Below are 13,205 nucleotides of genomic sequence, written 5' to 3'. Positions count from 1 at the left end.
GCCCTGTCGTATCTAGCCAAGAGTGCCTGCGTGTTAGAGATACGCCAGATATTGGCCGCCTGAGCTGCTACTCTCTTACCTGATGCCTCCAGCACTTTGGATTCTTTGTCCGGGGGAGGAGCTTCACCAGTGGTTTGCGAATTCGCCCTTTTGCGGGCATTAGAAACGACTAGAGAGTCCAATGGCAACTGGCCCTTGATGTAGGTAGGATCGCCAGGTGCCGGCCTGTATTTTTTTTCAATTCTAGGGTTGACTACCCTTGACCGCGTGGGTTCCTTAAAAATGTCCGCAGCATGTTTTAGGACCCCCTTTAGCATTGGGAGAGTTTTTACAGTCTTTTCGGCTGCTGAAAAAGTGTCAAAGAGGAAGTCCACCTCAACAGGGTCAACATGCAGCTCAACGTCGTGGTTTTTAGCCGCCCTCTCAATTAAGGCATTAAATGCCGCAGAATCCTCAGTGGGAGAGGTCTTGACGTTGTACACCTGAGGGTCATGGGCGGTTTGCTGGTCCCCTTGGTCTCCTGCCCCTACCCATGAGTCCTGTTGTTCATCAGGATCCGTGCTGGCAGGAAAGTTGTATCCCTCGTCCTCATCCCCAGCATCCTCCCCATCCGAATAAGTGGGTGAGGGTGCGGCAATTCGTGGAGTCCGAGGAACCATTGGTTCGACCAATACTGGTGAATCCGAATCAGGCTTCTTGCGCTTTAGAGGAATCGTGTATGACTCCAAAGGCTGTGTCGCCGTGATCTTCCTTTTATAAAGCGTAAGCTTCCCGTTGTCGGCATCGATGAAATGCTCCGACTGTTCCTCTAGTCAAGTCAAAAACCACTTTATTCGATTTTGTTAAAAATCATAAAAGCATTCTACAACAATATAAAATCATTCCAGTTACATATTTTGCAATTTCATATAATATAATACAATTAAAAACACATTTAAAAAAATTCCATATGGTACAATTCAATTTTGAACTATAAAAGGTCATAAAAAACTCATGTGCAAAGAAAGCCAGAAATACTTAATTCATCGTAGTCCCCGCTGTTGGGCTTGTACTTTCCTCCTCCTAATTCGAACAGCAGCCACAAGATAATTTGCCACGCTAAACATTACCAAGGGGGAATCAAGCATTTGTAGGAACAGTAAAGCGGGTTTTGCTTGCAGGAACGCTTTCTCCTTCAATAAGGGTAACAAATACTTTCTCCTTGGAACTTGATAAAAAGGGCAAAATAGCACAAGGTGTATATTATCTTGTATGGAAAAGTTGTCACATTCACATACTGGTGCATCCTCAAGTTTACACCAACCCTGTCTTTCACAGAGTACCAAGTATATCTGGTTGAATCTAAACTTGACCAGAAGCCATCTGTGAAATGGGATGTTAACTAAAGCAAGGTACGGTTGGATGGCAATACAGGTGAGTGTCATATAATGTGCTCTGACCGTAGGTTTTGTTAACTGGAGTTGTTCTCTCTCCAAAGACTTGAGTTTACAAAAGTTCTCTTTGACCCAAACTAGGTCAGCTTTTTTTAGATCAAGTGGGGAGGAGAAAATCTCCGGGCGTCCAAGTTCTGCCGAGCACTTATTAATATAAGCCAGCCAAGCAATATCTTTATGTTTATCCAATTTTAAGCAGTCCAGCAAAATTTTGTGGTTAAGACCTAAGTTGTTATTGGTCCAAACTCTTATCCACAGGAGAATAGGAGCCATGGAGAGGATATCTGTGATATAGCACACTCCAAGCTCCTGATGGACAGAAAAAGTGGCTGTTGAAAAGGGGAGTCCTAATATAGAACATAAAAACTTATTCACCACTGTTTGAATGGTTTCAGTTTTTACATAACCCCATAATCCAGCTCCGTATCTCGCTATAGCCAATGATTTTGCCCTATACAAGGCTAGAAGTGCACCGCTTGGTTTCCCCCCCAGTCTCCTTGAGAAGCTCAGGATAGCGTTAACAGAACTCCTTACTGCTTTGGTCTTTGCTACTACCTGAGGGGTCCAGCTGCCCTTGGTGTCAAAAATTACTCCGAGGTAAGTGAAAACTTTTACATTGCTGATCACTTCCCCTTTGCAGTAAAAGGATTTAGAGTTGTTTTTTGCTGCCCCAAAGACCATAACATGGGATTTCGCGTTATTAACTACAAGGTCAAGAGAGGACATAAAATCACTAAATGCATTGAGAAGTCTCTGGAGGCCCAAGTGTGTCCTAGCTATTAAAGCAGCATCATCCGCGTACAGGAGCACTGGGATGTGAGTGTTTCCTGCACGTGGAGTGTCCACAGATGAGGCCAAAAGGGTTTTTTCCAGAGAGTTTATGTACAAAGTAAACAGCATAGGGGCAAGGATGCAACCTTGTCGCACACCCCTACCTGATTTAAACCACGCTGTGCGATGCCCCTCTTGATCCATTCTAATGGAAGCCTTGAGATCTTTATGCAGTTCAGCCAAAAAGTGGACCAAAGGGGGGTCCAATCCCATCTGTAACAGCATGCCCCACAACTTGGCTCTATTCACTAAATCGAACGCTGTAGACAGATCCATGTATGCAACAAAAATGGTCCCTTTTTTAGCCTTAGTATATTTAGCAATTATCATGTTCAAGTTCAGGCATTGGTCCTCTGTCCCTCTGCCTGACCGGAAACCGTACTGGGCATTAGACAAAATGTTATTCTCTGTGGACCATTTGTTAATTTTCACCAGTAATACTTTTCCCAGAATCTTCATGGAGGAATCCAACAGAGATATGGGGCGATAACATTTTGGGTCATTTCTTACTCCTTTTTTGAAAATTGGTACAATGATTGAACATGCCCAGGTATTTGGAAAGCCCCCCTTAAGCACATTATTATAAACATTCGTTAGTACAGTTGCCCATAGCTCTGGGTTTGACTTATATAAGTCCAATGGGACCCCATCGGGTCCTGGTGCTTTGTTCTTGGCGGACCCAATTATAGCGACCTTGACTTCATTTTCAAGAACAACCACGGGTTGCAAGTTAGTGTTGCACGGTAAACAGAAACTCTCATAAAATAAATTGCTCCCATAGATAACTGAAAAATGGTTAAGCCAATCTGACTCAGATATATTGGCCTCAAGGTCTGTGTTGCATGTCTTAGCAAATATGGGGTTATTTACAATGGACCAGAATTTAGAGCTGTGTTTTAGGGTGGTGGAGTCCATTAGAGCATCCCAGGCTTCTTCTTTAACAGCTTTTTTTCGTGTTTTTACCGCCTCTGCATATTTTTTCCTCAGTTGAGCTATCACTGGCCTGTTTCTTGGGGAATGTTTTAGTGCAGCTATCAGTGCAGAGTGGGCTTTTGAACAAGAATGGTCAAACCAACCGGAGGCTGGAGCAGGTCCCCTTTTAGGGCTGAGGGTTAGTTCTTTCTCGACCTTCGAGCAAATAGCCTCAAAGGCGGCAATAATCTCTTTATCCCCCCTAGCTGGGTCCCTGCAAATCTGGAATTCCACCACCATTTCATGTTCAATGAGATTCAAAAAATCTTCAGGGCAGACTTTGCACCATTTTAAACGCCGCCCATTATCTTTGCTCTTAATGTGCTTCACAGGAGTGGACAATAAGACCTCCTTCAGCAATCCAAGTGAACCGTCCAGCGTTAAACACACCGGATTGTGATCACTGAAGCCACTTTCGATGGCGTTATAAAAAAGGACATAGTGGAGGAGCCCTGGGGACATGAAGATATAATCAATGATAGATTCACTACCCCTAGCATTGTAGGTTACCACCCGTTCATTTTGATCAGCAAAACTAGATTCATAAAGATCATTGGCTGATAACAAATGTTCCATAGTGGAACCCTTGAGGCTATGCTCAAAATGGGGAGGGGTCGTAAGATCAGGGCCATCGAGATCTTTAATCTGACAATGTAATTCACATAAGTGAACATTAAAATCACCCATTAAAATAATTTGAACAAAAGTGGTTTGTTTTGACATGTATTCCACAACAAATAAATTTAAACAATCTAAAACAGAAATTTGGGGGCCGCCCTGCAGAGAATTATAACAATTTATAAGGAGTGTTTTATTTTTGTCTACTTGACATATTTCTACCAGTTGAAAATGGTAAGAGGAACTATGAATTTCTCTCACACTCCCAGCTATATTGAGGGATACCAAGAGCATCAGGCCACCAATGTCCCTTCCCGCCACGGAGCACTGTGCTTTTACAAAAAAAGAGGAATAACCATCCAGCCAAAAAGAGTTGTCCCTGGCCCATGTTTCCTGCATGGCTACTATATCGTATTCTTTTAGCTTGCTTAGCCAGATTGGGTCATTTTGTTTTGCACGTAAGCCAGCAATATTCCAGGTCAGAATCTTAATATTTCTATTACCTCCCTCTGTTGTTACCTCCCCCACATTTGAAACCGCATTACAAGGGGTAGAGTTATTAGCTGAATTACAGGGGGTAGGGATGTCCATAGAGTCATCCTGTATACTAGCTGAGTGAATAGTTAGCATAGGATCTAGTCAGTCCATGACAACCTGGTTGTCAAGAACCGCGAATCTATTTGAAAGAGGCAGGTTATCTGGGTATGTATTCATTACAGGTGTGGCTACACCACTACCCCTAGCCCTCTTAGTCACCCATTCTTTTCCTTGCTGATGGAAATTTTGGAGGCCCTGGTGCCCAGAATTGTTGTTTGGATGGGGCCCACCATACCTATCCCCAATTAACCTGGGTGTGGGAGGATAAAAGAAACCCAGCGGCATAGCACGCACACCCTTACCAAAGGGATCTAAAGGGGAAGCGTCCCAAAAGAGTCGGCTAGTGACATCACGCGATTTGAAATTTACTATGACACAGTCACCCGCCACACATTTCTTGGTTTTACCAACCCAATTGACCCTTCTGCACATCAATATATTGGCTGAGATGTTGCTTTCACCCGTGCAATTTGCATTGCACCACTTTTCTGTGTGATTGCGCAGCGTTTCATGATGTTCTACCTCCCCCGCACCCAGTTTGGGTACGTTAACCAGGACAGCCACAAAGGGTGTTGCGTCAGGAGGTAGGTGTACTGGGGGCACCCTAGCCCTCTGGTCTCCCAAGGGGGATGATGGCCTAGCTGATAAAGATTTTTCCAGTTGAACCTGGTTTGGTACAACTTGCGGTAAGGGTGTATATCTACCATTTACAACTTTTCCTTTGGCTGGTGCAAGGCTTTCTATAGGTGCAAGGCTTTCTGTTGGTAAGTTAATTACTGGATTACTTAGTCGGTCAATTTCTATTGGTACTGCGACAGGCGGCTGATTACTCAAAAAATTATTAATGCGTTCACATTTGATCAGCAAATTATTAACACAGTCCCTCAATGTCTCTGTAATGTCTGTTGCAATTTGGATTAGGGCTGATTCTAGCCTCTCAGTAAAAAGTTTTTCCAATATTTCCATGAGACCCTCCTTGGTAACATAGGAGGCCTGCTGTCCCCCAGGTTGGATGTTGGCCACAGTTTCTCCCGCACTCACAACCTCAATACTAGCGGGTTTTACAGTAATAGGCAATTCTGGGGAAGGCAGGACAGTAGGGGTCTGTGCCTGGTTAGTCCGACAGGATTCGATTATGACCCTCGGCTCCAGTGGTACACACCTAATGGGCGAAGAGATTGTAGCGCTAATGCTCCCAGACGTGGTTTCCAGCGCCAGTGCACGTTCAGAAACTGCTATCTGGGTGGGTAGTTCGTCCACTTTGGAAGTCAAATATGTTAAAATACTGGTCGTATATTTTGGGACCTTGGCCTTAACCTCTCCCGGCAAAGAAGTAGCTAGTTTTCGCTTACCCATAGTGTTAGGGATGTGGCCCGACCCGTCCCTGAACGTCCTTGGACGGCCTTAGACGGCCCGCCCTCTGCCCGGGCTCCGCCCGGCGTCGCCCGCGCGCGTCCCGCGACGCGGGAGGAAGGGCTTCCAGATGTATGCCTCCCGGCGGAAGTCCCAGCTGGCAGGCAGGCGGCGTCCCCGCAGAGCTGGAGCAGGGGGCGCTGGGAATTGTAGTTTGGCCGCGAGTGGATGTGCGGCGGCAGGGGCGAAATCAGCGTGCAAGGCTGTGGTCCTCTCGCAGCAATGACCCCCGTAATCTGCAGGTGAGGTCCCCGCTCTGCCGAAGGAAGGGCTTCCAGATGTATGCCTCCCGGCGGAAGTCCCAGCTGGCAGGCAGGCGGCGTCCCCGCAGAGCTGGAGCAGGGGGCGCTGGGAATTGTAGTTTGGCCGCGAGTGGATGTGCGGCGGCAGGGGCGAAATCAGCGTGCAAGGCTGTGGTCCTCTCGCAGCAATGACCCCCGTAATTTATTAATAGAGGTCCAATGGCCTCATGAGCCACAGCGTGTTGGGGGGTGGTCCGTTCTACCCGATATGGCAACGGTTTTACACAGGGCTGTCTGGCTTGTTCCCCCTCCACGTGTTCCTCTACCAAGGGTGGGCGATGCGTCAAGCCCCCAGCCGGGTGAGTTGGCTTCGACCCCGCAGATCCCTGCGAGTGCGTTTTGGGCACCGATCGTGGTGCAAAGGCCTTCGGTGCCACTTTCGGCGGCAACGTGAAGAGGATTGGCGTCGAAGACTTTGGCGTTGGGACCGTTTGCTTCGGGGTGGAAGGTGTCTTAGGTTCATCCGCTGAAGCTTTGTCCCTGATGCGCTTTAGGGAGTCCGAGACCTGCTTCGTAAAGGAAGCGGACGGTTTCGTCGACCCGACAGACGATCTCGAGCCACTAACATGTGGAGACTCGAGCGTTGATGACTTTGGGCTTTTCTGGCCGAGGCGTAGGAGCATCCTTCTTCGGAGCGATACGCCCTCCTTCCGTGGCAGCAGACGTCGACTGTTTCGGATCGGCTGCCCGGATTACTGGTTTCGGGGCCCCAGTTTCCGGCTCGACGCCTTTGCTTGACTTCGGCTCGACGCCCTTTTTGGACTTCGGCTCGACACTCTTGCTTGACTCCGGCTCGATGCCCTTCTTGGATTTCGGCTGGACGCTCTTGACTATCTTCGGCTCGACGCCTTTGCCAGACTTCACCGGGTCGATAGCCTTCTTCTGCTTGGGTTGCCCCGACACCTCGGAAGACGAGGGTGTCGACAGGGGAGCAGACGTCTTCGGTTTCGATTGCGTCTCAACCACTTTCGTTTTTGTCGACTCCGATGGTTTCACTTTCGGTTTCGTTTTCGACTCCGCTGAAGTGCCCGTAGCCGGGCCTGGAGGCGGGCCGTGGATCCTGGTATAAGGTCTTGGGTAAGGCCGTGTGGCGATCCCTCGACCTGAGCCTTTGTAATTGTTCGAACGGGGCATAGCTCTTCCTCTGAGCTATCTTCCATGGCCCCATAGGCCTCATTGTCGTCTCCTACCTCGTCGACGACTTCTTCCACTTCTAGGCCTTCGACATCTGCTTCATAGTCGTAGTCGATTTCCTCTGCTGGAGGTGAAATCTGTATCTGAACCTCGTGTTCGTCTGCTTCTTCGTTGTCGAAGATGTCCACCGGTGCCGGGGCCGACTGCCGGGCCTCCAGGCGCGCCACGCGCCGAATCGTCTTCTTCTAACGAAACCTGGAACACGCCATACAGCTGGCTTCATCGTGGTCCGGCGACAGGCACTTGTTGCACACCGGGTGGACGTCGATGTGGGGATACTTCGATCCACACACGGGACACTTCTTGAACGGGCTCCGTTCCATGTTGTGTCGTCGAAGGTCTTGCTGCGTCGACTGGGCCTCGATCACCGAAGAGTCACGCGACTCCCCGGAACAGAACTGGGCACCGAACGCAAACAATACCGACAGTTCGAAAAAGGCCTTCGGGCCTCGAAAAAGTTTATGTTGATTCCGAACTGGAGATAACGAAATTACATCCGAACCCAATGGCGGAAAAAAACAATCTGAGGATGGAGTCGATGCCCATGCGCACTGTAGTCCAGGGGAGGAGCCACCTATCTCGTGATACTTCGAAGACTCTTCCAGGACAACAATGTGCAATCATCCGGACCCAACACTAGGCGGCGATCTATGCTATAGATATGAATTCAGCAGCCCACATGCCTCGAACTTATGTGTTTACTGGCCCGGGAGTGGTGCGTGCGTGTGTGCATGCACGCAAGCGCAGTGTGATCTTTTTTTAAGCACATACTCGTGCTTGTGGCACACCGCTGCGCACTCCCGCAAGGTGTATGCCGCCACAAGCACGAGTATGTGCTTTGAAAAAGATCTGAACGACGGCTAAAGGTTTCCTCTGCAGCACATGCGCGCTGCGTTAGCGAGACCTATAAAACAACCTAAGGTATGGGCAGAAATAAAACAATCTTGAGTAATAAAACTGTCCGGCACATGGATGGTTTCACGGGTAGGTATAACAAGTCATCTCAAAACTGAAAGAGCATCTTTGAAAAAACATAAGCAATAAAAAGTAAATACTTTAACATTTATCATCCATTTATAAAAAAATCGCTAAAGGAAAATTAAAGAAAATGTTCTGGTAAAGACCCAAGTGAAGCTAGATAAGGTTTGATGTACAAATAGTACAGTCCTGTGAAATTATTATCCAATAAATGGTCATGCATATCACTACCAAACACAGAACAGACAATCAATCAGATTTGAATCATTATCTAGGTACACTACTCCCACAAAACAACATGATATCTCACCTCACACGATTGTTTACTTTCCATGATCTTTAAAATAGAGTCCTTCAGAGCATGTTGAACAAAAGGTGTGGCTGTAGCTTTCATATATTGTTCCATAAGGGTGCTTGCCAATGTAGTAGCACGAAATAATGTTGTGGCTTCATCTAGAAAATAAAAAAATGATTTTAGTGTATGTGAATTATGTTTCTTTTCTTTGATCTAAATCAGGTTAGCTGTCAATAACAGAATTAACCGGAAACCGTGTTTAAGCTAAGCGCCTAACCAATTAATTTTTTGGCTGTTGTTCCATAACTAGAAATTGTGACAAATGTGCAAAAAGTAAAATTCTCTGTTCTGAATATCCCTACGTTTTTTCCTTCTTTTTCTAGCATGTGCAGATTGTGATAAAGCAGTGAACACGCAGGAAATTCCGATAAGGGATATCAGATACACAATACAATAAATACTTGCTGGAGTAGAGCAAAGATGTCCCCAGGTAAACGACAGAGAAAGGGTCTGTATCTTTTCGACTTCGGCAAGTTCAACATTGGTGTTTCAGCTGCTTGCAGTCAGAGCATCATAAGCCAAGAATACATGCTCTGAACACAACAGGTAACTCTCTAAAGGCAATTATGTTTATCACTGAAATAGCACAGTAATCTCAGTTAAAAACCTGCAGCAATGCAAAGGAAATTTTACAAATCACTTTAAAATCGGGGCCATATGTTACTAGTCATACGAACCACAGCTAAAGCCTAGTAATAAAAACTCACTAAAAACACTTCCTCAGCTAGGCTAAACACACTCTTTTAAACAAACAACAACTATAACCAACTTTATTATTTTTACAAACTTTATTTATGTTTTTACCACTAACACATCATGGAGAAGCGTGGCTCAGTGGTTAGAGGCGGCAGACCCGGAAGCTGAGATCAGCCGTGGACCAGGGTTCGTTTCCCCGCCTCGGCGGGTCTCGGGCTCAAAAATTCCACGGACTCGACAATTCTCGCTCCGGTGCCTACTCGACTCACGGGGTCACACTCTGCGACTCTGGGCAATAGCTTGCTTAATCTCCACTACGGCCCCTCGCGGCGGGATGCCTGGCTTTCACCTTGTGAATACCCTGCCGGGGTATCTCACAGGGGAATACCAGGACGGGTTCCCTAAGCAAGCGCCTTGAGACCCCTGGGTGATTAGTGCGCTATATAAATCGAAATACATTTACATTTACATTCACACATAATTACTGACCACTTTTCAAACACCACTGATCAAACTTAACTTCTGCCCGCTAACCAGGTGTAAGAAATTGGCTCTATATATATACTGCACCGAAGTGAGGTACAGTGTGTATAGTGTCCATGGGTCTAAGGAGGGTAGGCAGAGGTTAAAGTTAGATAGAACCTTACTCTCTAAAGCGGTAGCTTGGTCAAGCAGTAAGGCAGTATCAGAGGATAGTGTACAGCATTTGATGTACACACTCAGTCAGCAAATGAATCCACGCACTCAAGAACTGAACTCTAGACCAATTGTTTGTAAAAAAAAATATATACTGTTGTTTAATTTCTAGAACAAAGCAAGCCTGGTACAGGTGAGCATAAAAATACTTTTCAGTAGTAAATTACTTGTATGAACACAGTTCAAAATTGCAGTGTACATTGTACTGGTTTTGCTTACAGTTTTAAGTAAGCAGTTTGCAATACATTGCAGGTATAGTACATTTATTTTTAATGTTTTTTCTGTAGTAAACTGCAGTTCATTTTCAGATTATTTTTGCTAACACTGGATTGGATCCTAGATTTAGTGCTGGGACATTTCCTGAAAACAGGTGAGTAAATGCGTTTTGATTAAAGGTACCATTTTAACTAATATTATTGCATTTCAAAAGTTGACATCACTTTTTCACATAGTCCCACCACTGTTAGCCTATGGGAGGAAATCCACTTAGCAGGTAAGTAATGTTATCGATACTTTTTCTTACTCAGTGCTGGGTCTTAGATTCAGCACTGGAACATTTCCTGAAAACAGTTGAGAAAAATGTGTTTTTGTTATTCGGCTGATTTTTAAGGAATATTTGTAATTTTCAAAAGAAGACACTTAAAAACTTTTTGGGAGAAAAAGTGTCAACGTTATCCTATGAGAAAAAATGAGTTATCAGTTTCGAGGTAAGTAATCAGACTTTTGAGTTAGGGTTCTGGGGTTAGACTAAGGGGTTTCCCAGGGTCAGTGAAGCACTGTTGTTGCACCCTCAGCAGCACTAGAGCGGCCGGGGGCAGAGTGTTGAGGCCCAATTTTATCCTATGGAGGATAGGGGGGCTCCGGTTGGTGGCTGCTGGCTAGAAGGCTACGGGGTTGTGGGAGCAAAGCTCCTAGGGTTAAGCTCAGGGCAAGTTGGGGACCCAGTTAGCACAAAAGGGGCACCCTCAGGAGCGCTAGGGTGGCCGTGTGCAGGGTGCTGTTTTGAGGTCAGGTGCCCTGTTGATTTGAATAGAGATTCTCCAGGAAAAAGAAACATTGCAGGCTCAAGGACGAGGATATTCCAGGAGTGACCACCACTTCGAGGGGTAAGTTGGGATGTAGAGGGATGGTTAGGCACCGCTGGGTTCGGCACACAAGGCCGTGGGGAGTTGGGTGCAGGGGTGCCTTTGGATGTCGGATTTTCTTACCCGATCTGGTCACAGTAAGCGGGGTGCCTCTGGGTTGAGGCTGCAGGCGTCGTCTGGAGGCTTGAGGCAGGTCAGGGGTTGCCGGATCTCGGGTCAGGATCGCCGGGGGGACCTCCTTGTGGTGTTTTCCACTCTAGCTCGGGCCGGGATCGGCGGGTGCAGAGTGGGCTGGATTCGCGGTTCCTGGCTGGCACCAAGAGCTGCAGTTTAAACAAATCTGGTGTCCAAAGGGAGAAACAGCTTGGAAAGTAAATGCAGGCAGGTCATCTGGGGTTTTTGAGGTTGCTGGCCATTGGACACGTCGGGATTTTGCAGAAGCAGGTTCGAGGGGACACAGGCCTGTAGGGCTGGGGCCAAGTCAGTGAGCGTTGTCCTCTTGTTAGCTCTGCACGGTTTCTCGTCCTTCTTCTTTGTAGTTGCTGGATCTGAGGAAGGAAGGTTCAGAGTGCACCTAAATACTAAATTTAGGGGTGTTACAGGTAGGTAAAGGACAGGGGGCAATGGGTCCCATCCCTGGGACCCATTGCCCCCTATACACCCCCTATTCTGCCACTCTGCAGTGGGAGGGGGGGCAGGAGCCTGTCCCTGGTTGGCTGGGTCCCTCCATCCTCAAGATGGCAGGGACTCGAGCTTGTGCTTCACCTCGCCTCCCCCACCTTAGGGCTGGAGTTGGCAGGTGGGCACACCTCTCTTCCTCACTTTGGTTTTTCCCACCCAAAGCGGGGGGTAGAACCAATGGGGACTAGTTGCCGAAAGCAGCAAATGGTCTGGAGAGGCTCACAAAGGCAGTATGCCTTTGAAGCTTCTCCTTCGTGAACACTGCCCATCCTGGAGGAGGAGGCTTGGCACCTCGTCCCAGGATGTGCATTTTTTCAGGCACCCGAGAGCAGTAAGCTCTCGACCCAGGGTCCAGAAACATGTCTGGTGGTGGCAGTCTAGGCAGCCACTCAGTCAGGTCACTGGGAGTCGGTTGAGTTTCAGGGGGCATCTCTAAGATGCCGTCTGTCATGCATTTTACATTAAATCCCACACTGGAATCAGTGTGGGTTTAATGTGCTGAGAAGTTTTATACCAAACTTCCCAGTCTTCAGTGCAGCCATTATGGTGCTTTGGAGTTCGTAATGACAACCTCCCAGCACCATATACTCTTAATGGCAGTACTGCACTTACAGTGCCCAGGAATGGACTTGGGGACTGTAGGGGTACAGGGCTCATACACCTGTACCCTCACCATTGGCATAGGGTACCCAGCTAGAGGGGTGACTGATGTATGCCAGGGCAGAGGTTTGTGAAAGAGACACAATTGATGGACTGAATGCAGAACAAATGAAAACATTCACCCCCAGTCAAGAGATCTGGGTTAAATCCATCATTATTTTGCTCACCATGCCACCCCAGTTTAGACTTGGCCATATGCAAATCAGTCTTGACCCTTGCGCCTCATGGGAACAGTCCAGCCCAAACTGCCAAGCCAGGTCCTCCCTAGACCAGAAACAAGCGTCCTAAGACAGGTTTCGGGGTTTCCCCCCTCTTCAGCCAGGATGGCTTGATTCCAGTGGCACAGTGAGCCCAAGACCCACGTCTGGGCATAACTGGCGCACTTAGGGCCAGAAAGCAAAAGACACACAATTGATGGACGGAATGCAGAACAAATCAAAACATTCACCTCCAGTCAAGAGATCTGGGTTAAATACATCATTCTTTGGCCCACCATGCCACCCCAGTTTAGACCGGACAATAAGCAGATCAGTCTTGACTCTGTGCCTCATGGGAACAGTCCAGCCCAAACTGCCAAGCCAGGAATGGACTTGGGCACTGTAGGGGTACAGGACTCATGCATCTGTACCCTCACCACTGGCATAGGGTACCCAGCTAGAGGGGTGACTGATGTATGCCAGGGTAGTGGTTTGTG

At 47.4% G+C, this 13,205-nt stretch overlaps 1 protein-coding gene across 2 annotated transcripts in view; it reads right to left on the bottom strand.

Moving 5' to 3' along the window:
- RASA1 (RAS p21 protein activator 1) overlaps nucleotides 1-13,205 on the bottom strand; it is a 1,157,575-nt gene that overhangs the window by 484,488 nt on the left and 659,882 nt on the right. For both annotated transcript variants that reach the window (XM_078675333.1, XM_078675334.1), the window contains exon 18: nucleotides 8,649-8,791. In XM_078675333.1, coding sequence (XP_078531459.1) covers nucleotides 8,649-8,791 — 143 coding nt within the window. The remainder of the gene's footprint in view (nucleotides 1-8,648; nucleotides 8,792-13,205) is intronic.

The sequence above is a fragment of the Lissotriton helveticus genome, chromosome 2_1 (assembly GCF_964261635.1).
Source record: "Lissotriton helveticus chromosome 2_1, aLisHel1.1, whole genome shotgun sequence".
NCBI lineage: Eukaryota > Metazoa > Chordata > Amphibia > Caudata > Salamandridae > Lissotriton > Lissotriton helveticus.
Note: the sequence above shows the minus strand (reverse complement) of the source record. Positions and strands in the feature narration are given on the sequence as shown.